Raw genomic sequence first — 27,679 nt, forward strand, 5'->3', positions numbered from 1 at the left:
GACCCAGTGCTCACTGCACAGAAGGGTCTCGACCCATTCCTTCTCTCCACAGATGCTGCCTGTCCCGCTGAGTTACTCCAGCCCTATTGTCAGCATCCATCTTCACTGTACAGGAGTAATTTTGTGTTTTGAATAGAATAGAATAGAATAGAATAGAATAGAATAGTTTCTTTATTGTCATTGTAACATGAACCATGTACATCGAAATTTAAAAATGTCAGCCAGTCAGTGCACCATTCAAACATTTCTAAAAGCTAACGATACATACAAGATAAAATATTAAAAGATAAACAACTAAATAAATATCACGAAAATAGCATAAACACCCAACCCTCCATCCTTCTGTCGATTTCACCGTTACCACAGTCCCTTAGTCTGTATCGCCCCTGCGTTCCTTGGCGGCTACATTTAGTGCTTTTATAGCAGTGGGGTAAAAACTGTTTTTTAGTCTGTTCGTCCTTGTCCTTGTAGATCTGTACCGTCTGCCTGACGGCAACAGTTCAAACAGGGAGTGTCCGGGGTGGGAATGTCCTTTATGATACTCTGGAATTTTTTGGTGCAGCGGGAACTGTGTAAGTCCTCCAAGGTACGGAGAGGGCAGCCGACAATCCTCTGGGCGTTGTCAATGGCCCTCTGGAGCGCTTTCCTCTGAGCCGCTGTGCAGCTGGTGTACCACACGCATACACAGTATGTTAGTATGCTCTCAATGGAGCACCGATAAAAGGACAGCAGCAGGACTTGTTCCTTGCCGTCCTGTGATTGTGAATCAGGATATTGCCAAAGCAGTAACGAACCAACCTCATTTTTTGATCAGCTGATAATATTGCCTCTTGAGGTAGGAAGTTGTGGTTTTAAAACCCACTGCAGTACATAATTGAGTTGACTCATCACCACTATGGTGAACGACTGCCAGAGTTGTTACTTATGTTTTAAACTGTGGTTCGTCTGAAAATAACAAGCGGAGCAGTTTCCAAACTTTTGTCGGGGACAAAATGTCTGTTGTCTTTGTCATCATAAAACACCAGGCACTGCATCTCAGTGGTAGTTGAATAGTGACGGTGAACTCCTGAAACTGAACCTTTGTTCCCAGCTGAGAATTTTTTTTTCACACAGAGAGTGGTGAATCTGTGGAATTCCCTGTCATAGAAACATAGGAACCTAGAAAATAGGTGCAGGAGTAGGCCATTCGGCCCTTCGAGCCTGCACCGCCGTTCGATATGATCATGGCTGATCATCCAACTCAGTATCCCATCCCTGCCTTCTCTCCATACCCCCTGATCCCCTTAGCCACAAGGGCCACATCTAACTCCCTCTTAAATATAGCCAATGAACTGTGGCTTCAACTGGCTTCAAATGGGGCCGAAACCCAAAGGAAATAGGCAACGTTTCGGGTCGAAACCCGAAGGGTTTCGGGACGAAACGTTGCCTATTTCCTTCGCTCCATAGATGCTGCTGCACCCGCTGAGTTTTTGGCTGATCATCCACTCAGTATCCCATCCCTGCCTTCTCTCCATACCCCCTGATCCCTTTAGCCACAAGGGCCACATCTAACTCCCTCTTAAATATAGCCATGAACTGTGCCTCAACTATCTTCTGTGACTGGATAGACTCGGTTTGTTAGAATTCAGAAGATTGAGGGGGGATTGAGGCCACAGTTCATTGTCTATATTTAAGAGGGAGTTAGATGTGGCCCTTGTGGCTAAAGGGATCAGGGGGTATGGAGAGAAGGCAGGTACAGGATACTGAGTTGGATGATCTGCCATGATCATATTGAATGGCGGTGCAGGCTCGAAGGGCCGAATGGCCTACTCCTGCACCTAATTTCTATGTTTCTATGTTTCTATGGATAGAGATTACCAGGTAGAAAAAGGATAAGAGTCCAGGGTTTTTTCTCTAAACCTCCATGAAATGATACAACATCCTCACTGACACATGTTTTCTCCGAGATCTCCCGTTTCCTCCCACGATCCAAAGAAGTGCAGGTCATGCTTCCGTGCGGATAAAATTGATCACCGGTTCACAAAAGTAGTCAAAAGTGCTGGAGAAACTCAGCGGGTGCAGCAGCATCTATGGAGCGGAGGAAATAGGCAACGTTTCGGACCGAAACCCAAAGGAAATAGGCAACGTTTCGGGTGTTGAAACCACCCACCTCACCTTCCGTGGTTTCAACACCATCACTCTTGCAGGTAGATAGATGGCCTTTGTACCTGTCCTCCAGGTGTGGTCTCAACCTGCTGGTTGAAAGTGCTGGAGAAACTCAGAAACGTTGCCTATTTCCTTTGCTCCACATAGACGCTGCTGCACCCGCTGAGTTCCTCCAGCATTTTTGTCTACCTTCGATTTTCCAGCATCTGCAGTTCCTTCTTGATCACCGGTTCCCACTGGTTCCATGTTATGCCTCTTTCTCATCCACTCCAATTTCTTTTTTGATTGCTTTATTGCGCGGTTATTATTTTTACTCATGTTTTATGTCTTTTAATTTAATGTTGTATTTCATATGTAATTTTTGTGCTTTATGTGAGCTGTTATGTTCTGTTCTGTTATGTTGTCTGTTTATGATGTCTTGTTTATTCTTCTGTACAGCACTTTGGTCAAGATTGGTTGTCTTAAAGTGCTTAACAAATAAAGTTGGATTGGATTGGATTGGACTCCCTACACACCAGGGGCAATTTTGCAGAGGGCCAAATACCCGACAAACCCACCTGTTTTTTGAGACGTGAGGGGGAGAACGGTGCACCCGGAGGAAACCCACACCTTCAGAGGGAGTACGTGCAAACTCCGCACAGGGTGGAACCCGGGCCTCTGGCGCTGTGGGGCAGCAGCTGAACCATTGCACAGTTTATTTGGAGACTGGAAGGTTACACAAAAAAGCTGGAGAAACTCAGCGGGTGCAGCAGCATCTATGGAGCGAAGGAAATAGGCAACGTTTCGGGCCGAAACCCTTCTTCTGTGTCTGTGTCTGTGACACAATATGATTGTAGCAGGCATAGCCAGTCCTCGCATCATCGGGCCCAGGGCTAGGATTCTCCAATTTCCCGCTGCCAGAAACCCAGCAAAACACTAATTGCTTCTTACCACTGGTACGCGACCTCTCATTGTGTGATTGTGGCAACAAGGGACAACGTTGCAGTCGGTGCAGTGAGGCTAATAAGCAGCAAACTGACTTATTACACTTGCACAAATTATGAGTAATCCTCATCATGTTATTGATATTTTAAAGTCATCAGTGCACATGGACTGCTGGGCCCGTTTAGATATCCATGTGGAATTCGAGTACTCAAAAATGTTTGCAAGAGCGTAAATGCGTTTTGTTGTTGCAGTGAGTCAGGAGAAGGATCTCAGCTGGTAAACAAAAGTGCTGGAGAAACTCAGCGGGTGCAGCAGCATCTGTGGAGCGAAGGAAATAGGCAACGTTTCGGGACGAAACCCTTCTTCAGACTCTATCTACAAAAGTGCTGGAGAAACTCAGCGGGTGCAGCAGCATCTATGGAGCGAAGGAAATAGGCAACGTTTCGGGCCAAAACCCTTCGGGTTTCGGCCCGAAACGTTGCCTATTTCCTTTGGGTTTCGGCCCAAAACGTTGCCTATTTCCTTAGCTCCATAGTGCTGGAGAAACTCAGCGGGTGCAGCAGCATCTATGTGGAGCGAAGGAAATAGGCAACGTTTCGGGACGAAACCCAAAGGGTTTCGGCCCAAAACGTTGCCTATTTCCTATAGTGGAGATTGTTCAACTCTTTGCATGGAGCGAAGGAAATAGGCAAACGTTGCCTATTTCCTTCGCTCCACATAGATGCTGCTGCACCCGCTGAGTTTCTCCAGCACTTTTCTCTACCTTCGATTTTCCAGCATCTGCAGTTCCTTCTTAAACACAAGCTCATGCCCGGAGGCAGTGCGTATATAAAGCCACTTCTGTGCAGTAGTGGAGCTGAAACGATGCTGTCTTTTTGAGCTGGTTCTGTCCAAAATCATTCAATGACGCTATTTCTGAACAGCAAGGATATTATGGCCAACAGGGATGGCAGGGGGGCACGGTGGGTAGAGTTGCTGCCTCACAGCGCCAGTCACCCGGGTTCAATCCTGACTACGGGCGCTGTCTGTACGGAGTTTGTACGTTTTCCCCATATTCTTGCTATTGAGGGAGCCCAGCGTAGGTTTACAAGGTTAATTCCCGGGATGGCGGGACTGTCATATGCTGAGAGAATGGAGCGGCTGGGCTTGTATACTCTGGAGTTTAGAAGGATGAGAGGGGATCTCATTGAAAACATATAAGATTGTTAAGGGCTTGGACACACCAAAGGCAGGAAACATGTTCCCGATGTTGGGGGAGTCCCAAACCAGGGGCCACACAGTTTAAGAATAAGGAGTAAGCCATTTAGAACGGAGACGAGGAAACACTTTCTCTCACAGAGAGTGTGGAGAGTGGAATTCTCTGCCTCTGAGGGTGGTGGAGGCCAGTTCTCTGGATGCTTTCAAGAGAGAGCTAGATAGGGCTCTTAAAAATAGGAGAGTCAGAGGATATGGGGAGAAGGCAGGAACGGGGTACTGATTGGGGATGATCAGCCATGATCACATTGAATGGCGGTGCTGGCTCGAAGGGCGGAATGGCCTCTACTCCTGCACCTGTTGTCTATTGTGACCTGCGTGGGTTTTCTCCGAGATCTTCATTTTCCTCCCACACTCCAAAGAAGCGCAGGTTTGTAGGTTAATTGGCTTGGTGTAATTGTAAAATTGTCCCTAGTGTGTGTAGGATAGTGTTAGTGTGCGGGGATTGTTGGTCGGGGCGGGCTCAGTGGGGCCGAAGGGCCTGTTTCCACGCTGTATCTCTAAACTAAACGGAACTAGTATCCATGCCAGTGCCAAGGTCACGGGGAGGTTGGGAGCAGCAGCCTGGTCATTTTCCCTTGCTGTTTATAAAAACTTGCTCTGCACAAATTGGCATATTTCACAACATGCCTGCCACTTTTTGACAGCATTACAGGTGCAGTAAAGCATCGTCACACTCCACCAGGTTAACAAATGTCCAATAAAAAAGCAAGATCTTTGCACTGGCCTTTGACAACGCCCAATTCCGGGATTCAGGTGTCAGCAGGCACCTTCTCAACATCAAAGCCCCGAGTCAGCACTACTGCCTTCACAGCACAGCCAGCCACTTATCCAAATGTAAACCAGACCCAACATAATGGCAGCTTCACCCCTGGAGTATAAAGAGCTGCAGCTACTTCACTAACTCTGTCTTTTTTTTAATATTTCGAAAATGAACTATTTGCAATATAACCATATAACAATTACAGCACGGAAGCAGGCCATCTCGGCCCTACAAGTCCGTGCCGAACAAATTTTTTTTTCCCCTTAGTCCCACCTGCCTGCACTCATACCATAACCCTCCATTCCCTTCTCATCCATATGCCTATCCAATTTATTTTTAAATGATACCAATGAACCTGCCGACACCACTTCCACTGGAAGCTCATTCCACGCCGCTACCACTCTCTGAATAAAATAATATACAAAGGAAAAAACCGTGCAAAACTCTTGGTGCAGTCTTAGTGTTTGTACATTCAATATCGCTGGTGTTATATATTACACATAGCAGCATTGCCACTCATGGGATGAGGAGATTGGTTTAGATTTTTTGTCACCTGCGTGGAAAGACTATATGATTACAATCCAGCCGTCTAAAGTGTACAGATACTCGATAATGGGAATAACGTTTAATGCATGATAAAGTCCAACAAAATTCAATTAAAGATAGTACAGAGAGTCTCCAATGAGGTGGATAGTAGTCCAGGACTGCTCTATCTACCTCATTAAAGACACTTGGGCTATCTTTGTAGTCATAAATTGTGTAAACAGGCCATTCGGCCCGTTTTGCCTATGTTGACCAACATGTCCCATCTACGCTAGTCTCACCTAAATATCCCTCTAAACCTGTCCTGTCCATGGACCTGTCTGCATCTTAAATGTTGTGGTAGTCCCAGCCTCAACTACCTCCTCTGGCAGCTCGTTCCATATATCCACCACTCTTTGTGTAAAGAAGTTACCCCTCAGGTTCCTATTAATTCTTTCCTCTCCCCTCCCCTCCCCTTAAACTTATGAACTATAATGGGACTTTAAATATATCCCTTCCCTTTGAGGGGATGCCTTAATGTTCAGCAGCAGTACTGGGACTGGCCGTGTAGGGGAGAGGTCTCTGGTTGAATAATACCTGCAAGGTGCAGGAAGGAACTGTAGATGCTGGTTTACACTGAAGACGGACACAAGTTGCTGGAGTAACTCAACGGGTCAGGCAGCATCTCTGGAGGGAAGGAACAGGTGGCATTTTTAGGTCGACACCCTTCTTCAGCGTGAGAGTCAGGGGAGAGGGAGACACAAAGATATGGAAGGATAAGGTGTGAAAATGAGAGATCAAAGGAGATGATCTGAAGATAGACACAAAAAGCTGGAGTAACTCAGCAGGACAGGCAGCATCCCTGGAGAGAAGGAAGGGGTGACATTTCGGGTCGAGTCCCTTCTTCAGACTGAAGAACAATGTTCTCCTTGACCTTTGTTCCCTTTGATCTCTTGTTTTCACACCTTATCTCTGTCTCCCTCTCCCCTGACTCGGTCTGAAGAAGAGTCTCGACCTGAAACGTCACCCATTCCTTCTCTCCAGAGATGCTGCCTGTCCCGCTGGGTTACTCCAGCATTTTGTGTCTGTCTTCCATATCTTGTAGTTGAGGCCAGTTCATTGGCTATATTTAAGAGGGAGTTAGATGTGGCCCTTGTGGCTAAAGGGATCAGGGGGTATGGAGAGAAGGCAGGTACAGGATACTGAGTTGGATGATCAGCCATGATCATATCGAATGGCGGTGCAGGCTCGAAGGGCCGAATGGCCTCTACTCCTGCACCTATTTTCTATGTTTCTATGTTTCAGTTTAAACCAGCATCTGCAGTTCTCTTCTTACACAGGTTGGCTTAATGTTCAGCAGCAGAGAGTGAGAGTGGGGCTGTCATTGTGGGTGAGAAGTGTGTGTCAGAAGGAACTGCAGATAGATAGGGAGATAGATGCTGGTTTAAAATGAAGATAGATACAAATAAAGCTGGAGCTAGTGTGGGGGTGAGGAGCCTGGTTAGACTATACATGCAAGGTGATGGGTGAACTGCCAGGGACAAAGAGGACACACACACACACAGGCTGTGGGATGGGATTAGAGTCCAGCACAGACTCCTCTCCTCTCCTCTCCTCTCCTCTCCTCTCCCCTCTCCTCTCCTCTCCTCCCCTCTCCTCTCTCCCCTCCCCTCTCCTCCTCTCCTCTCCTCCCCTCTCCTCTCCTCTCCTCTCCTCCCCTCTCTTCTCCTCTCTCTCCCTCTCTCCCCTCCTCTCCTCTCCTCTCTCCTCCTCTCCCCTCTCCCCTCTCCCCTCTCCTCTCCTCTCCTCTCCTCTCTCCCCTCCCCTCCCCTCCCCTCTCCTCCCCTCCCCTCCTCCCCTCCCCTCTCCCCTCCTCTCTCCTCTCCTCTCCCCTCCTCTCCCCTCCTCTCCCCTCCCTCTCCTCTCCTCTCCCCTCTCCCCTCCCCTCCCCTCTCCCCTCTCCCCTCTCCCTCTCCTCTCTCCTATCTCCTCTCCTCTCTCCTCTCTCCCCTCTCCTCTCCTCTCCTCTCCTCTCCCCCTCTCCTCTCCTCTCCTCTCTCCTCTCCTCTCCTCTCCTCTCCTCTCCCTCCGCTCTCCTCTCCTCTCCTCTCCTCTCCTCCCTCTCCTCTCCCTCTCCTCTCTCTCCTCTCCCCTCTCCTCTCCTCTCCTCTCCTCTCCTCCCCGCTCCTCTCCTCCTCTTTCCCTCATTTTCCTCCCTCTCCTCTCCTCTCTCCTCTCCTCTCCTCTCCCTCTCGCTCCTCTCCTCTCCTCTCCTCTCCTCTCCTCTCCTCTCCCCTCTCCTCTCATCCTCCCTCCTCTCCTCTCCTCCCACAGATTCACATTTCATTTCTCTGCACATCTCGTTTTTGTATGTGACAAATAAACTTGACTTGACCTCCTCTCCTCTCTCCTCTCTCCCCTCTCCCCTCCTCTCTCCTCTCTCCCCCTCCTCCTCTCCCCTCTTCTCCCTCTCTCCCCCCCTCCCCTATCCTCTCTCCCCTCCCCTCCCCTCCCCCCCCCTCCCCCCTCCCATATCCCATCTCCTCTCCCCCTCTCCCCTCCCCTCCCCTCTCCTCCCCCCTCCCCTCTCCTCCCTTCTCCTCCCCTCCCCTCTCCTCTCCTCCCATTTCCTCTCCTCTCCTCTCCCCTCCCCTCCCCTCTCCCTCCCCCTCTCCTCTCCTCTCTCCTCTCTCCCCTCTCCCCCCTCCCCTCCTCCTCTCCCCTCTCCTCTCTCCTCTCTCTCTCCCCTCCCCTCTCCTCTCCATCCCCCTCCTCCCCTCTCTCCTCTCCCCTCTTCTCCTCTCCCTCCCCCTCCCCTCTCCTCTCCTCTCCTCCCCTCTCTTCTCCTCTCCCCTCCCCTCTCCTCCCCTCCCCTCTCCTCTCCTCTCCTCTCTCCTCTCTCCTCTCCCCTCTCCTCTCCTCTCTCCTCTCCTCTCCCTCCCCGCCTGGCTGTGGCTCAGGTGGAGCTGAGGCCGGGGAGGAGCTGCGGGCGGGGACACGGAGACAGAGGAGCTCCCTCCCTCCCTCCCTCCCTCCCCACACACACACACACAGGGGCCTGGCGCCGCCATGAAGTCCGACAGGGAGGACGGTGAGTGTTGGTGGAGGCGGGGAGAGAGGGAAGGGAAGATAGAGAGAGGGAAGGAGAAGGAGAGAGAGGGAAGGAGAGAGGGAAGGGGAAGGAGAGAATAAGGAGGAGAGAGAGAGAAGGAAGGAGAAAGAGAGTGGGAAGGAGAGAGGGAGATGGAAGAAGAGGGAGAGAAGGGGGAGAGAGAGAAGGAGAGAGGGAAGGAGAGGAGGGAGGGGAAAGAGAGGGAAGAGAGAGAGGGGGAAGGAGAAGGAGAGATAGAGGGAAGGAGAGAGGGAAGGGGGAAGGAGAGAGAGGAGAGAGGGAGGGAGGGAGAAGGAGAAAGGAAGAGAAGGTCTCCGGCCGGGAGGGAGCGAGGGTGAAGGCGAGAGGGAAGGGGAAGGACTTCCGGGAGAAGGAGGGGAGGAGAGAGGGAAGGAGAAAGAGGAGAGTGAAGGAAGGGGAGAGAGGGAAGGAGAAAGGGTGAAGGAGAGAGAGAGAGAGAGAAGGAGATGGAGGGAGGGAGAGAGGGAAGGAGAAAGGAAAGGAGGGAGGAGAGAGGGAAGGAGAGAGGGAGAGAGTGTGTGCCGGGGCGGGCGGGGCTGTAGCCGGTGTCGGGGCCTGTGTTGTCGGGGCTGCAGGTGGAGACCGCGGGCTGGGGTAGTGCCGGTGCCGGGGGGGAGAGGCCTGGGGCCGGGGCTGCAGGTGGACCCGAGGCCCGGGCGGGAGCGGCCTACACCTGGGGACCGGACCTGCCTCCGCCGCGGCCTCGCGTAGTCCCGGTGCCGCCGCCGGCCCGCTCTCCCCCGGCCCCGCATCCCGCCCGGCACCGCTGGCAATGGGCTGAGGCCACTCCGCCCCTCTACTATACTACCCCTACATCAGCCACTCCACCCCATTACTATCCCTCTGGATCACGGCCATTCTGCCCCTCTACTACCTCTTAGATAGGCCACTCCACCCCTCTACTCAATTCTACCATCACCTGGATCAGCCACTCCATCTCTACTATACTATCCCTCTGTATCACGGCCATTCTTCCCCTCTACTAGCTCTTAGATAGGCCACTCCACCCCTCTACTCAATTCTACCACCTCCTGGATCAGCCACTCCACCTCTACTATACTATCCCTCTGGATCACAGCCATTCTGCCCCTCTACAATTCCTAGATCGGACACTCCACCCCTCTACTATCCCTCTAAATCACGGCCATTCTGCCCCTCTACCATCACCTGGAGCGGCCACTCCACCCCTCTACTATCCCTCTGGATCACAGCCATTCTGCCCCTCTACAATTCCTAGATCGGACACTCCACCCCTCTACTATCCCTCCGTATCACGGCCATTCTGCCCCTCTACCATCACCTGGATCGCCCACTCCACCCCACTACACTAACTACCTCCCTGGATCTCTGGCATTCCGCCCCTCTCTCTACTAACCTCCCTACATCTCTGCCACTCTGCCCCTCTACTTACTACCTACCCCCTGGATCTCACCTGTCCAGTCCCGTCCCATCTGCTCACCTTGCCTCCACCTCTCACACTTCTCCACCTCTCACGCATAATTATTTCAATTAGTTTTATTTTCCATTTTCCATCAGCCCCCCCGCAACCTTCTGGGGCGCAGAGTCCCAGATTCCCACCCCTTTTTGTGTGAGGACCTAATTCCTGACTTTAATTTTAAGCTCCTGACTTCTCCTCCGGTCTCCTGAGGAAATAGTATTGCCAATTTGATCAACTCCCTTAATCAATAGACAATAGGTGCAGGAGTAGGCCATTTGGTCCTTGGCGAGCCAGCACCGCCATTCAATGTGATCATGGCTGATCATCCACAATCAGTACCCTGTTCCTACCTTCTCCCCATATCCCCTGACTCCGCTATTTTTAAGAGCTGCTCTATCTAGCTCTCTCTTGAAAGCATCCAGAGAACCGGCCTCCACCGCCCTCTGAGGCAGAGAATTCCACAGACTCACCACTCTCTGTGGGAAAAAGTGTCTCCTCATCTCCGTTCTAAATGCCTTACTCCTTATTCTTAAACTGTGTGTGGCCCCTGGTTCTGGACTCCCACAACATCGGGAACATGTTTCCTGCCTCTAGTGTGTCCAAGCCCTTAACAATCTTATATGTTTCAATGAGATAACCTCTCATCCTTCTAAAGTCCAGAGTGTACAAGCCCAGCTGATCCATTCTCTCAGCAAATGACAGTCCCGCCATCCTGGGAATTAACCTTGTAAACTGAATGGTTCAATTAATTTTCCCTCAGCACCTTATCCTCTGCCTGTCATGAGAATGTTTGTTGTATAGTTGGTGTATCGTTTAGTTTTCTGGCTCCAGTATCATATCGACGATTTTTTGCAAGATGAATGTGTGTGGTGAAGTTGAGAACATGATGGTATGCCTAGTTAAATATTCTACTGAAATATTCTAAGTGCACATCCTAACTTTAGAAAGGAGATGAGAAGGAGTTTCTGTAGTCGGAGGGTGGTGAATCTGTGGAATTCGTTGTTTAAGAAAGAACTGCAGATACTGGAAAAATTGAAGGTAGACAAAAATGCTGGAGAAACTCAGCGGGCGAGGCAGCATCTATGGAGCGAAGGAATAGGTGGCGTTTCGGGTCTCGCCCCGAAACGTCAACTATTCCTTCGAAGAAGGGTCTCGACCCGAAACGTCACCTATTCCTTCGAAGAAGGGTCTCGACCCGAAACGTCACTTATTCCTTCGCTCCATAGATGCTGCCTCACCCGCTGAGTTTCTCCAGCATTTTTGTCTACCTTTGTGGAATTCATTGGGTATTTCTAAGGCATGGATTGACAAATTCTTGATTAGTACGGGTGTCAAAGATTATGGGGAGAAGGGTTGAGAGGGAGAGATAGATCTCAACCTCGATGAATGGCGGAGTACATTTGATGGGCCGAATGGCCAAATTCTGAGGCAGGCAGAGGAGATTAGTTTATCTTGGCATCATGTTCGACATGTGACATTGTGGGTTGAAGGGCCTGTTTGGCATGGACATTGTGGGCTGAAGGGCATGTACTATCCCATGTATTTTGACATCTGTTGAGAGTTGCCAAAACATATTATTTTTAGCTCCAGTATCATCCTGATGATCTTTGGCAAGATGAATGTGTGGTAGAGTTCGTAAACACCATGGCCACAGTGGTCATGCCATGCGCAGTTAAATATCCCACTGAAATATTCCAGTTGTATGTGTGATTCTGGAGTTAATGCTTGGTGGAGGTAGAATAGCTGATCAGCTGAGAAGGTTGTTGGCTACAACCTCCCCCCCATTCTAATCAAAAATGTGTCTATCTCTGCCTTAAAATATCCGCTGACTTGGCCTCACAGCCCTCTGCGGCAATGAGTTCCACAGATTAACTACCCTCTAACTAAAGAGTTTACTCCTCACCTCCTTTCTGCAAGGGCCAGGAAGCGAGCAGGTAAGATTATCTCTGACCCCTCTCACCCTTACCACAAACTCTTTGAAGCAATTCCCTCTGGAAACAGCCTACAGCCAGACATAAAACAGCTATTATTTTCCACGAGCAGTAGCTCTACTCAATAACCAAAAGTCTGTAGCCTCCTTTTGCTCTGGTATTTTATTCCAGTCACGTGTTTAAACTATAATGTTTTATTCTTAATATTTTAATGTTTTATGTTTTATTCTTAATGGTTTACTATATGTGGTGTTGTTACTTGCAAGTGGAGCACCAAGGCAAATTCATTGTATGTGTACATACTTGGCCAATAAACATATTCAACAAAGAACTGGAAGCTCTTGTCCTTTAACTTTCCCTACCCTCCCCCTCACCTCCCACCTATATTCCTTCCTTTGGCTTCACATTTAACACCTCATATCTCACTACCTTTTGTCTTTTAGCCTTTGCCCATCCATCTGCCAGTCAAAACCCCCCCCTCACCTCCATCCACTTCCCATCTGTGTAGGAAGGAACTGCAGATGCTGGTTTACACCAATGAGAGTCACAACATGCTGGAGTAACTCAGCGGGTCAGGCAGCATCTGTGGAGAGAAGAGTCTGGGCCTGTACTCGCTGGAGTTTAGAAGGTTTAATGGGGGGCCACCTCATTGAAACTTACAGAATAATGAAAGGCATAGATAGAGTGGAGATGGAGAGGATGTTTCCACTGGTGGGAGAGTCTCGGACCAGAGGTCACAGCCTCAGATTTAAAGGGCTCTCTTTTAGAAAGGAGGTGAGGAGGAACTTCTTTAGTCAGAGGGTAGTTAATCTGTGGAACTCATTGCCGCAGAGGGCTGTGGAGGCCAAGTCAGTGGATATTTTTAGGGCAGAGATAGACAAATTCTTGATTAGAACGGGTGTCAAGGGTAATGGGGAGAAGCAGGAAAATGGGATTAGAAACAGAGAAAATAGGTGCAGAAGTAGGTAATTCAGCCCTTCAAGCTATTCAAAATGATCAAGGCTGATCATCCAAAAATCAGTTCCCCTTTCTGGCTTTTTCCCCCACATCCCTTGATTCCCTTAGCCCAAAGAGCTAAATCTAACTCTCTCTCTTGAAAGGCAGTGATCAGCTATGATTGAATGGCGGAGTAGACTTGATGGGCCAAATGGCCTAATTCCACTCATATAAGGTGTGAACTTGTGAGTAGGTGACGTTTCGGGTGGTGACGAATCTGAAGAAGGGTCTCGACCCGAAACGCCACCTGTGTCTTTTCCCCAGAGATGCTGCCTGACCCGCTGAGTTACTCCAGCAGGTTGTGTCTCTCCACCTCCCAGAGGCCAGGCTTTGTCCCATGACAACTGCTCTTCCTGTTTTCTCCCCCCCCCCCCCCCCAAATCAATCTTCCCCAGAGATGCTTCCTGATCTGCTGAGTTACTCCAGCACTGTGTCTTATTTTTTTGTAACAGGTGGTATTGTGTAGATGGTACCAGCCATGGGCAATATTGGCCGTGGAACTAATGTGTTGCAGAGAAACTCAAAGCTTCAAAGGGGAGGGAGAATGAGATGGGTGTTTGTAACTTCAGGAGAGCACTCTACACACTGCCTTGATGTGGGCAGTCTTGTGGTTTAGTGAATGTGTGAATGTTCCTGCAGCTTGTAAACTTAAAAATATTGGAATGGCTCAATGTTACACAAGACACGCTATTTGTCACGTTGTACCTTGGACTGCTGTGCCGGGCTGAATGGTTTACGCGGATGTTTTGGTCAATGTGACACCCAGAGAGTGGTGAATCTGTGGAATTCTCTGACTCAAAGGGCGGTGGAGGCCGGTTCTCTGGATACTTTCAAGAGAGAGCTAGATAGGGCTCTTGAAGATAGCGGATTTGTTTAAGAAGGAACTTCAGATTCAGATTCAATTTTAATTGTCATTGTCAGTGTACAGTACAGAGACAACGAAATGCATTTAGCATCTCCCTTGAAGAGCGACATAGCAAACGATTTGAATAAATAATAATAAGTGTCCGGGGGGGGGGGGTGGTGATTGGCAGTCACCGAGGTACGTTGTTGAGTAGAGTGACAGCCGCTGGAAAGAAGCTGTTCCTCGACCTGCTGGTTCGGCAACGGAGAGACCTGTAGCGCCTCCCGGATGGTAGGAGGGTAAACAGTCCATGGTTGGGGTGAGAGCAGTCCTTGGCGATGCTGAGCACCCTCCGCAGACAGCGCTTGCTTTGGACAGACTCAATGGAGGGGAGCGAGGAACCGGTGATGCGTTGGGCAATTTTCACCACCCTCTGCAATGTCTTCCGGTCGGAGACAGAGCAGTTGCCATACCATACTGTGATGCAGTTGGTAAGGATGCTCTCGATGGTGCAGCGGTAGAAGTTCACCAGGATCTGAGGAGACAGATGGACCTTCTTCAGTCTCCTCAGGAAGAAGAGACGCTGGTGAGCCTTCTTGATCAGAGTAGAGGTATTGTGGGTCCAAGAGAGGTCATCGGAGATGTTGACTCCCAGGAACCTGAAGCTAGAAACACGTTCCACCTCCGTCCCGTTAATGTGGATGGGGGTGTGCGTGCCGCCTCTGGACTTCCTGAAGTCTACAATGAGCTCCTTGGTCTTCTTGGAGTTAAGGGCCAGGTTGTTGTCAGCGCACCATGCTGCTAAGTGCTGGACCTCCTCCCTGTAGGCCAGCTCATCGTTGTTGCTGATGAGGCCAATCACCATTGTATCATCTGCATACTTGATGATGGTGTTAGTACCATGTACAGGTGTGCAGTCATAGGTGAAGAGGGAGTAGAGAGGAGGGGGCTCAGCACACAGCCCTGTGGAACGCCGGTGTTCAGGGTGAGGATGCTGGAAAATCGAAGGTAGACAAAAGTGCTGGAGGAACTCGGCGGGTGCAGCAGCATCTATGGAGCAAAGGAAATAGGCAACGTTTCGGGCAGAAACCCTTCTTCAGACTGACCCGAAACGTCACCTATTCCTTCACTCCATGGATGCTGCCTCACCTGCAGAGTTTCTCCAGCATTTTTGCCTACCAGATTTTTCCAGCATCTGCAGTTCCCTTCTTAAACATTCAAAATGCAGTGAGGATTTCTGCCTCTCACCATTCATCTAGCAAAGTTAGGGCACAGAGACAGAAGGTCGTTCTGCTCTTTTGTTCCCGCTGTGCGTTCGGCAAGGTCTGTAATCTGAGTGCCACACTACAATACAACCCCTTCATGCCATCAATATCCCTCAAATCCATCCGCCTACCTGTGTCAACAATGATTCCATTGTGCCCAGGTGTACGTGACAACCATCCAAATATGAATCGGTTCAGCAACACTGGCTCGATGTCCGTCTGAATATAAAGGTCTCGACCGTTATGAAGAAAGACTGGATAGACTTGGTTTATACTCTCTAGAATTTAGGAGATTGAGAGGGGATCTTATAGAAACTTACAAAATTCTTAAGGGGTTGGACAGGCTAGATGCAGGAAGATTGTTCCCGATGTTGGGGAAGTCCAGGACAAGGGGTCACAGCTTAAGGATAAGGGGGAAAATCCTTTAAAACCGAGATGAGAAGAACTTTTTTCACACAGAGAGTGGTGAATCTCTGGAACTCTCTGCCACAGAGGGTAGTTGAGGCCAGTTCATTGGCTATATTTAAGAGGGAGTTAGATGTGGCCCTTGTGGCCAAGGGGATCAGAGGGTATGGAGAGAAGGCAGGTACGGGATACTGAGTTGGATGATCAGCCATGATCATATTAAATGGCGGTGCAGGCTCGAAGGGCCGAATGGCCTACTCCTGCACCTAATTTCTATGTTTCTATGACCCAAAACGCCTCCTGTCCATCCCCGCCCCTGTTGCGGGCTGACCCGCTGAGTTCCTCCAGCACTTTGTGCTTTGCTCTCAATTCCAGCATCTGCATTTTCACGTCTCCCTTTATATCCCTTATAAGCAGAGAGAAGTAATGTTTCAACTCCCCTTGAACTATTAAATAATAGTTATTTACTGAAACCTCTGTTGAAGGAAATGTGTCCATAATATTTAACCTCTCTAATAATAATTTAATATACTCTGTGAAATCTCCCCTCAGTCCAATTTGTTCCTAGATTAGTTTTTCTCATAATAATTCTTCACCTCTGTTAACATCTTTGCAGATCACCCTTGCATTATCTCTACAGCTTTCACAAGCTGCCTGCAATGTGTTGACCATGACTTGAATGTATTGGTTAGACGACAGATAATGTTTGCTACTGTTCCCGCGTGACCTCTCCAGCTTGCGTATTCAAGCTCCGATCAATAAAATAGAGTCTCCACAAATCCATTTTAATCACATTGTCTATCTGACTGCAGGGATTTGTGGCTTTTCAATCCTAGAACCTTCTGTTCCTCTCAACCTTTTCTATTCAGTTCAGTTTAGTTTATTGTCACGAGGTACAGCGGAAAGCTTTTGTTGCGTGCTAACCAGTCAGCGGAAAGACAATACACAATTACAATCGAGCCGTTTACAGTGTACATGTACATGATAAGGGAATAATGTTTAGTGCAAGGTAAAGTCCGATCAAAGATAGTCCAAGGGTCACCAATGAAGTAGATAGTAGTTCAGGGCAGCTCTCTGGTTGTGGTGGGATGGTTCAGTTACCTGGTAACAGCTCGGAAGAGATTGTCCCGGAATCTGGGATTAGAATAGTAGATTATTCCACCATTTATTGTGCTTCCCTTGTTTGCCTTTGTAGGTTTGTAGGTTAATTTATTTCACTGCACCTTCAGGTGCATGTGACAAATAAAATTTGACTTTGACTTTGACTTCATTATATTACTTCTCAAAATTGAACACCATTCGCCGCCTTTGTGCCCATCCAGTCTGTTGATGGTATAACATTCTTCCCTCTGAGTGCGGCCATATTTTGTTATTCCAGTTGTGTGTGTATAATCCGTACAGTCACAGTCCCTACTGAGCCATGGTGGTGCAATGGTAGAGTTGCTGCCCCACAGCGCCCGGGTTTGATCTTGAACTACGGGTGCTGTCTGTCTGTGCGGAGTTGGTATGTTCCCGCTGGGACCGCGTGGGTTTGCTCCGGGTGCTCCGGTTTCCTCCCACACCCCAAAGGTGTGCTGGTTTGTAGGTTAATTGCCGCTAGTGTGTAGGGTGCAAAAGTGGGATAACATAGGACTAGTGTAGGGGGCGATCGATGGCCAGCACGGACTCGGTGGGCCGAAGGGCCTGTTTCCATGCTGTATCTCCAAACTTAGCTAATTCTACCCTTTATATATATATATGCCATTTATTGTCACTATACATGTACAGTGAAACTGAAAGCTGCTCGTACTCAGTGCATACATACAATTTAGCACAAAAAACAAGAAACAGAAAAAACAAAAAACAGAAGGGAGAGGGGAGGGGGGGGGAATAGGTGCACAATTTCTGCGGCGCTACATACATATATACATATATACATATATACAGATGGAAGTCCGTGTTGGGCAGTGAAGTCAGTGCATGTGTGAATTAGAATTAATAGTAGTTATCATTCTCGGAAAGCAACTATTCCTGAGTCTGTTTGTCCTGGATTATCATGCATTCTTCAGTTTGCCTTAAATGATTACACTTCTCCAATTCAAAGGCCATTCGCCACCTTTGTGCCCACCAAGTCTTTTTAGTTTAGTTTAGAGATACAACGCGGAAACAGGCCCAGTGGACCACTGAGTCTGCACCGACCAGCGATCCCCACACACTAATATTATCCTACACACATTAGGGCAAATTGCGTACAATTTTACCAAGCCAATTAATCTACAAACCTGTACGTCTTTGGAATAGAAACATAGAAATTAGGTGCAGGAGTAGAGGCCTTTCGGCCCTTCGAGCCTGCACCGCCATTCAATATGATCATGGCTGATCATCCAACTCAGTATCCCGTACCTGCCTTCTCTCCATACCCTCTGATCCCCTTAGCCACAAGGGCCACATCTAACTCCCTCTTAAATATAGCCAATGAACTGTGGCCTCGACTACCCTCTGCGGCAGAGAGTTCCAGAGATTCACCACTCTCTGTGAGAAAAAAGTTCTTCTCATCTCAGTTGTAAAGGATTTCCCCCTTATCCTTAAGCTGTGACCCCTTGTCCTGGACTTCCCCAACATCGGGAACAATCTTCCTGCATCTAGCCTGTCCAACCCCTTAAGAATTGTGTACGTTTCTATAAGATCCCCTCTCAATCTCCTAAATTCTAGAGAGTATAAACCAAGTCTATCCAGTCTTTCTTCATAAGACAGTCCTGACATCCCAGGAATCAGTCTGGTGAACCTTCTCTGCACTCCCTCTATGGCAATAATGTCCTTCCTCAGATTTGGAGACCAAAACTGTACGCAATACTCCAGGTGTGGTCTCACCAAGACCCTGTACAACTGCAGTAGAACTGCAGCAGGAAACCGAAGATCTTGGAGAAAACCCACACGGTCACGGGGAGAACGTACAAACTCCGTACAGACAGCGCCCGTAGTCAGGATGGAACCCGGGTCTCCAGCGCTGTGAGGCAGCAACTCTACCCGCTGCGCAATCTAATGATACTTTGACCGTCTGGAACATTTTTCCTTCCCGTTACTGCCAGATTTTGCTCCCCCAGTTACAATTGTGGAGTCGACAGTTAAATGTAAATTCATCTTTGTAATTGGATCACAAAAACAAACAAAAACGGCTGAGTATCGAGCCCTGAGGAACTCTGCTGAATCCGCCAGCCAAATAAACAGATCCTGGCTCCCATTATCCCTTTTGCCTCTGTATCCATCTTTAATCCTGCTTGTCACTTGCTATTGGTTTACTCAGCTTTTCCTTTCTACTTCATTTTGTCATTTGGGATTTTGCCAAACACCTATAAATGAAGATGATACTGGGAACTATTTCTTCGCTTTCTTTTAAGAACGTGGGAAGCATTTTATCTGAGCTTGGCAGCTTGTCCACTTTTATAGATGTTAGCCCCTGACTTGGCTTCTCTCTCTCTCTCTCTCCTCTCCCCCCCTCTCCCCCCTCTCTCCCCCTCTCCCCCTCACATCTCAATGACTAAAAACCTTTTGCAAATTATTCATTCAGAACTTTGGACAGGAACAGGCCATTCGGCCCATGGTGTCTGTGCCGACCCTAGTCACTTCTGCCTACACACACACACATCCAGATGCCTATCTAAAAGCCTCTCAAACACTATCAGCCTCCACCACCTCCACCCCTGGCAACATCTTACTCCACAAACCCTCTGTGGAAAAACAAAACTTGCCGATCACACCTCCTTTACAGTATGAAATGAAATGATGATTCAATTTATTGTCATTGTCAGTGTACAGTACAGAGACAACGAAATGCATTTTTAGCATCTCCTTTGAAAGGGAGACACAGGGCGTCGCGGTGTGCCCGCGCCTGCCGCCGTAACATTCCATTACAGGCAAAGGTGGGTGAAGTGTCTTGCCCAAGGACACAACGACAGTATGCACTCCAAGCGGGATTTGAACCGGCTACCTTCCGGTCGCCAGCCGAACTCTTAGCCCATTGTGCTATCTGTCGTCCTGTATGGCAACTGCTCTGTCTCCGACCGGAAGGCATTGCAGAGGGTGGTGAAAATTGCCCAACGCATCTCCGGTTCCTCGCTCCCCTCCATTGAGTCTGTCCAAAGCAAGCGCTGTCTGCGGAGGGCGCTCAGCATCGCCAAGGACTGCTCTCACCCCAACCATGGACTGTTTACCCTCCTACCATCCGGGAGGCTCTACAGGTCTCTCCGTTGCCGAACCAGCAGGTCGAGGAACAGCTTCTTCCCGGCGGCTGTCACTCTACTCAACAACGTACCTCGGTGACTGCCAATCACCCCCCCCCCCCCCGGACACTTATTATTATTTATTCAAATCATTTGCTATGTCGCTCTTCCAGGGAGATGCTAAATGCATTTCCTTGTCTCTGTACTGTACACTGACAATGACAATTAAAATTGAATCTGAATCTGAATCTTTAAAGTTTACCCATCTCACCCCTAAATCTGAGGCCTCTTGACATTTGGGCCGCACGGTGGCGCAGGGGTAGAGCTACTGCCTCTCAGCGCCAGAGACCCGGGTTTGACCCCGACTACCAGTGCCGTCCACACGGAGTTTGCACGTTCTCCCCGTGACCTGCGTGGGTTTTCTCCGAGATCTTCGGTTTCCTCCCGCACTCCAGGTTTGTCGGTTAATTGGCTTTGGTAATTTTGTTTTGTGCGTGGGATAGTGTTAGTGTACAGGATCGGTGCGGACTCGGTGGGCCGAATGGCCTGTTACCGCGCTGTATCTCCAAACTAAACTAAAACCTGGGAAAAAGGCTCTGACTGTCCACCCTGTTTATGCATCTCATAATCTTATAAACGTCTCAATATCACGTCTTGTACGCTTGCTGCTATTTTGATTTTTGCTGTGGATCCACCCTTTCCTTTCTGATTCTTTCCCCACCTATAAACCTTTATTTTGTAGAGCATCTTAAGAGCCTTACACAATTTTTTTTTGTCGACTTGCCGGCACCCGTCATAGTCGCGGCAGGTCGCTGAAAATTTTCGAAACGTTGAAAATCCATGCTTCATAGAAACATAGAAATTAGGTGCAGGAGTAGAGGCCATTCGGCCCTTCGAGCCTGCACCGCCATTCAATATGATCATGGCTGATCATCCAACTCAGTATCCCGTACCTGCCTTCTCTCCATACCCTCTGATCCCCTTAGCCACAAGGGCCACATCTAACTCCCTCTTAAATATAGCCAATGAACTGGCCTCAACTGGCCTCAAATGGGGCCGAAACCCAAAGGAAATAGGCAACGTTTCGGGTCGAAACCCAAAGGGTTTCGGGACGAAACGTTGCCTATTTCCTTCGCTCCATAGATGCTGCTGCACCCGCTGAGTTTTTGGCTGATCATCCAACTCAGTATCCCGTACCTGCCTTCTCCCCATACCCCCTGATCCCCTTAGCCACAAGGGCCACATCTAACTCCCTCTTAAATATAGCCAATGAACTGTGGCCTCGACTACCCTCTGCAGCAGAGAGTTCCAGAGATTCACCACTCTCTGTGTGAAAAAAGTTCTTCTCATCTCGGTTTTAAAGGATTTCCCCCTTATCCTTAAGCTGTGACCCCTTGTCCTGGACTTCCCCAACATCGGGAGCAATCTTCCTGCATCTAGCCTGTCCAACCCCGTAAGAATTTTGTAAGTTTCTATAAGAAGGATTCCCCAATAATGATAGATAATGGCACCAAAAATCAGAAATACTTGCTTGGGGTGTTGCTGTTGATTGCAAAGAAGATGATTGCAGTGTCATGGAGAAATGGAAAGCCACCAAATGTTCAACAGTGGAGGGAAAGACTGAAAAGTTTATATTAGATGGAAAGTATATCAGCTAAATTCCAGTTAAGGACTTGGTGTTTAAGAAGGAACTGCAGATGCTGGAAAATCGAAGGTAGACAAAAATGCTGGAGCAGCATCTATGGAGCGAAGGAGATAGGCAACATTGGAAATAGGCAACGTTTCGGGCCGAAACCCGGAAGGGTTTCGGCCCGAAACGTTGCCTATTTCCTTCGCTCCACATAGATGCTGCTGCACCCGCTGAGTTTCTCCAGCATTTTTGTCTACCTCCAGTTAAGGACTGATGCTTTCAACATTATGTGGACATCGACCAGTATTACTTCAACTGCCAAGATTGATGAAGGACATGATTTGGTGAGCTTGCTTAGGTGCCGGTGAATCTGGTGCTTGTACGACAGAACGCTAAGATGATTTGATGTGATGCTGACAGATGCTATATGATTTGTAGATCTTGTTTGTACGTGTACTTTGTCTTGTTAATAAATGTTGAGTGCAAAAAAAACAACAAAAAAAAACAAAATCCAGCGGTGACCAGAGAAAGGTACGACTCTTTGGATGACTACCCGCCAAAAAGGTAACGCTTCTACGGTGGCGAGTAGTCGCCCAAAGAGTCGTACCTTTTCCTGGTCGCCGCTGGATTTTCGACATTTTGAAAAACTTTGGCGTATATATGCACGAGTGCCGGCAAGTTGCCAAAAAATATCGCGTAAGTGGCCTTAAGGGGCCTGTCCCACGAGCATGCGACTCCATGCGGCAAGCGCGACCTAACGTGGTCGCTTGAGCCGTATGTCCTCGTGGGGCCGGTCCCACTTCGATCGCCGGAGCCGTATGGAGTTGTGCGGAGCTGGTCCCGACATCGCGCGGGGCTCCGAGAAACTGACCGTGTTTAAATATTCCGCGCCGGAACGGCCCGCCTAGGCCCGCAGCCGCCTCGACGGGCATACACCATACGTCACGCGCGAACTTCCCGCGGACTTCGCTCGAACTTCACGTCACTCCGCGCGGCCCCCACGTCCGGTTTGGTCGCGCTTGCTGCATGCAGGCCGCTTGCTGGTGGGACAGGCCCTTTAGCCTTTGCCTTGGAGTTTCCATGCATGCTTTGTAACTTGCTAGTTTCCAGTTTAATTAGACCGCAGCACCTTGTACATGCCACAAACTGTCCGTGTCTGTCGCACCTGGTTCATCCCGCCAGGTGTGATCCTCTGCATCTATGGAGGTCTACAGTTGGAATCTGAAGCTTCGCTGCTCTCTCAATGCCGCCCATTGTTCTGACATTGATCTGCCTGCGAGCAACTGTTTACAACAGTCTACATCCATTAAATCACCTTCTCTCAACCTGGTCGAGCTATTACTGCTCCATTTCAGATCATTTAGCCCAATCTCTGTGTGTGCTCTTTTCCAGTACACAGTTAAAATACTGAAGGCCCTGTCCCACGGTACGAGTTCATGTCAAGAGCTCTCCCGAGTTTAAAAAAAATCTCATAATCTCGTGGTAAGCACGGAGAATGAACGTAGCGGGTACGTCGGAGCTCGGGGACGTCTCTCAGCGGCTCGTAACGCTAACGGCAGGTACTCGGGAAGACTCGCTAACGGCAGGTGAGCACGGGAAGACTAATGAAGATTTTTCAAAACGTTGAAAAATGTCCACGAGAGCCCCGAGTACCGACGAGTGGCCGTTACCGTAAATCTCCGAGTTCGAATCAGGTCAAACACGGGAGAGCTCTTGGAATGAACTCGTACCGTGGGACAGGGCTGTAATGGAGGTACCATCAATGCCACCTTCAATGTTTTACCTGGATTTAATCCTTAATATGGGTGACACAGTGGTAGAGTTGCTGCCATACAGCTCTCACAGCGCCAGAGCCCCAGGTTCGATCCCGACGACGGCTGCTGTCTGTGCGGAGTTTGTACGTTCTCCCCGTGACCTGCGTGGGTTTTACTCCCACAATCCAAAGACGTACAGGTTTGTAGATACTGTATTTAAGAGGGAGTTAGATGTGGCCCTTGTGGCCACGGGGATCAGAGGGTATGGAGAGAAGGCAGGTACGGGATACTGAGTTGGATGATCAGCCATGATCATATTGAATGGCGGTGCAGGCTCAAAGGGCCGAATGGCCTACTCCTGTACCTAATTTCTATGTTTCTATACATTGGCTTGGTATATGTATGTTACAAAAATTGTCCCTGGTGTAGGCTTTCCGCCCACTCCCACATCAGTCTGAAGAAGGGTCTCGAACCGAAACGTCACCCATTCCTTCGCTCCATAGATGCTGCCTGTCCCGCTGAGTTTCTCCAGATTTTTGTCGGCCTTTGGTTTGTGTGATGGTCTGGGCTGCGCATGGTCTGTGCTAGACTTAGACTTGCATTTGTATAGCACCATAACATGAATACTTCCAGCTTGAGTTATTATATAGGCACCTAGAGCAAAAAATAATCATATACAGATCAATGAAAGAAACAAATCCTAGTGCACCTAATGCAAGTTAATTTTTAACCTAGTGTCCGTCTAGATTTTGTGCTAGAATCCTATAGTATAGCAGAGCACCAAACGCTGTGGGGTTTGAAATCATTGAGCTAAGCTGAATATCGGCATTGACTAAAGTGTAGAGAAATGTCATTCCTGGTTACATTATTCAAACTTTCTTCAGCGCTATTCACAGGGGCAACATTCAGTGAAATATGATAGCTGTCACTTTAGCATTGCCTGCAGCCTCTCGACGTGAATGCGTGGGTGTCACTTTACATTCAATGTGATTACTCCGCAAAAACCTTTCAACGAAACCCAGCTCCCCATTGACATTCAAAACCAAACATTTGCAGAAGATTAACATTGTTCTGCCCGTCCCTTGTTATTGTTGGACTAACCCGCTGGGGCCATTGTGTTGGAGTCTGAGTATCGCGAGCTTTGGCCCCAGCTGTAAGTTAGTGGCAAGAGTTGTAGGCCCATTGCCTCTTCTCCAAACCCTGTCCCACCTCAGAATGTATCTGGATGAAATACCTGGTGTCAGGTGGTGGGGGTTACAGGGGAGAAGGCAGGAGACCAGAGGGTCAGGAGGGAGAGATAGATCAGCCATGATTGAATGTTTAGGAAGGAACTGCAGATGCTGGAAAATCGAAGGTAGACAAAAGTGCTGGAGTAACTCAGCAGGTGCAGCAGCATCTGTGGAGCGAAGGAAATGGGCAACGTTTCTGAAGAAGGGTTTCAGCCCGAAACGTTGCCTATTTCCTTCACTCCATAGATGCTGCTGCACCCGCTGAGTTTCTCCAGCACTTTTGTCTACCAGCCATGATTGAGTGGCAGAGGTGACTTAGTTTAGTTAGATGCAGCGCGGAAACAGGCCCTTCGGCCCACCGAGTCTGCAACGACCAGCGATCCCCGCACGCTAACACCATCCTACACCCACTAGAGTGTTGGAGGAAAGCAAAGATCTCGGAGAAAACCCACGCAGGTCACGGGGAGAAGGTACAAACTATGTACAGACAGTGCCCATAGTCAGGGTCTCTAGCGCTGTGAGGCAGCAACTCTACCGCTGCGCCACCGTGCCGCCAAATGATGGGCCAAATGGCCTAACACTTATGATGTGTTCTAAAAATCAATTTGTTTTTAATATGTTCCACTAACTAAAAACATGTGATTCTGTCCCAGTAAACTATGTACCCTGATTTTAACGTAACTTTGCACACGCAAGCTCGATCCATACACACGTACACTGGACAGTCAAGAGTGTATTATGTCATGTGCCCCGAAACAGAACAATAATATTCTTACACTGCAACACAACAGATATTTAAACAAATTATTCTGTAAAACCCATAATAAACAGCAAAAAAAGTTCAGTATATATATTTTTAAAAAACATACAGACAAATGGTGGCACAGCGGTAGAGTTCCCGGGTTCGATCCTGACTATCGGTACTGTCTGTGCGGAGTTTGCACGTTCTCCCCTGTGACCTGCGTGGGTTTTCTCAGGGCGCTCCGGTTTCCTCCCACACTCCAAAGACGTGCAGGTTTGTAGGTTAATTGCTCGGTATAATTGTAAACCGTCCCTAGTGTGTGGAGGATAGTATTAGTGTGCGGGGATCGCTGGTTGGCACGGACTTGGTGGGCCGAAGGGCCTGATTCCGTGCTGGAATCTCTAAACTAAACAATTAAATCGACAACAGTGGTGAAAAGTCAAAAATAATGCCCCAAAGTGTATATTGGATCCTATGTGGAGGTTGTAGTGTTGAATAGCCTGATGGTTGCAGGGGAGAAGCTGCCCGGGTCTCTGGCGCTGTAAGGCAGCAACTCTAACACTGCACCACCCTGCCTGCTGTGAATGTCCTGTATGTCCTGAACTCTATGCCACTGGTCAAAGCAGCTGCCAGCTGACAGAATTACGTTGACAGAATGACGTACCTCGGTGACTGCCACCCCCCCCCCCCCCGGACACTTATCATTATTTATTCAAATCATTTGCTATGTCGCTCTTCCAGGGAGATGCTAAATGCATTTCGTTGTCTCTGTACTGTACACTTACAATGACAATTAAAATTGAATCTGAATCTGAATGCAGCTCGGATATTTTAATTTCCAATCTAAATTTCGTATTTAGATCTCATTTCTGGGGCCACAATTGTGGAAACCGATAGGCAGTGTTTAACTGAGAAACATCTGGATAAATGAGGCCTTCAGTGGAGGCTGTGCTGCAGCCACAGGGTTTATTTTAATAAGTCTGGGCGGGTAATGAAGCACAGGCAAGCGTTCTGCTGAGCTGAGTGATGAGCTTGGTACGGGTACATTAGTGGCAGCTCCAGGCTGCGTGTGGGGATAGACACAACATGCAGGAGTAACCCAGCGGGTCAGGCATCATCTCTGGAGCGAAGGAATGGGTGACGATTCGGGTCCAGACCCTTCTTCAGACTAAAGGTCTCGACCCGAAACGTCGCCCATTCCTTCTCTCCAGAGATGCTGCCTGAAACGCTGAGTTACTCCAGCATTGTGTGTCTATCTTCGATTTTAACCAGCATCTGCAGATCCTTCCTACACAATAGACAGGTGGCCCTGTATTAACCACAGTAAGTATCGGTGTTGGAATTAGGGGGGCAGGCAGAGCAAGGATAGGGTGGCACGGTGGAGCAACGGGTAGAGTTGCTGCCTCACAGCGCCAGAGACCCGGTTCGATCCTGACTACGGGTGCTGTCTGTACGGAGTTTGTGCGTTCTCCTCGTGACCTGTGCGGTTTTTCTCCGAGATCTTCGGTTTCCCCCCCACACTCCAAAGCCGTTCAGGTTTGTAGGTTACTTATATAACCATATAACAATTACAGCACGGAAACAGGCCATCTTGACCTTTCTAGTCCGTGCCGAACACATAATCTCCCCTAGTCCCATATACCTGCGCTCAGACCATAACCCTCCATTCCCTTCCCGTCCATATAACTATCTAATTGGCTTGGTATCAATGTAAAATGTTTAAAAAACTGTCCCTAGTGTGTGTGGGATAGTGTTTATGTGCAGGGGATCGCTGGTCGGTGCAGACTCAATGGGCCGAATGGCCTGTTTCTATGCTGTATCTCTAAACAAAACAAAACGTTTCAGGAATGCGGGTTTTATTACCAGGTGCTATGTTTCTTGCAGCTGATCTGTGTAGAATTGATGAAATTCTCTGATCTTAATCCTTGCTAATGTGCTGTTCTCAACCAGTGATTGCAGCAATATGAAACTCTGTTGAGTGGGAATGTCAACCAGTGGCAGGCTGTCTCACTTCACAAGCCAGCTTGCATTAATCACACACAGAATCTATAACGGCTACAGAGAGCTTGACCATTGAGTTCTCCCTCTCACTCTTCTGACTTTGCCCTTTAAATGGACATTGTGTGTTTCTTTTAATATCATTGGTTTTAATAATCTGATACTCGCTTTGAAACGTCATTGTATCATGTGGTGAAATGTGGTTTAGGGGGACTCAGCCATTCAGATTCAGATTCAGATTCAATTTTAATTGTCATTGTCAGTGTACAGTACAGAGACAACGAAATGCATTTAGCATCTCCCTTGAAGAGCGACATAGCAAACGATTTGAATTAAAAAAAATAATAAGTGTCCGGGGGGGGAGGTGGTGATTGGCAGTCACCGAGGTACGTTGTTTAGTAGAGTGACAGCCGCCGGAAAGAAGCTGTTCCTCGACCTTTCAGCGGTAGAGTTGCTGCCTCACAGCGCCAGAGATCCGGGTTCCATCCTGAGTATGGATGCTGTCTG

General features: G+C 48.6%; 1 protein-coding gene across 6 annotated transcripts in view; it reads left to right on the top strand.

Annotated features, from left to right (window-relative positions):
• LOC129711466 (kazrin-like) overlaps positions 1-27,679 on the top strand; it is a 243,283-nt gene that overhangs the window by 119,381 nt on the left and 96,223 nt on the right. Inside the window, exon 1 of one of the 6 annotated variants that reach the window (XM_055659086.1) lies at positions 8,635-8,699. The exons of the other annotated variants lie outside the window; for them this stretch is intronic. Coding sequence (XP_055515061.1) covers positions 8,678-8,699 — 22 coding nt within the window. The 5' untranslated portion in view covers positions 8,635-8,677. Of the gene's footprint in view, positions 1-8,634; positions 8,700-27,679 lie in introns of those variants that run through there. 6 annotated transcript variants of the gene reach the window in all.

The sequence above is a fragment of the Leucoraja erinacea genome, chromosome 30, assembly GCF_028641065.1.
Source record: "Leucoraja erinacea ecotype New England chromosome 30, Leri_hhj_1, whole genome shotgun sequence".
NCBI classification, from domain to species: domain Eukaryota; kingdom Metazoa; phylum Chordata; class Chondrichthyes; order Rajiformes; family Rajidae; genus Leucoraja; species Leucoraja erinaceus.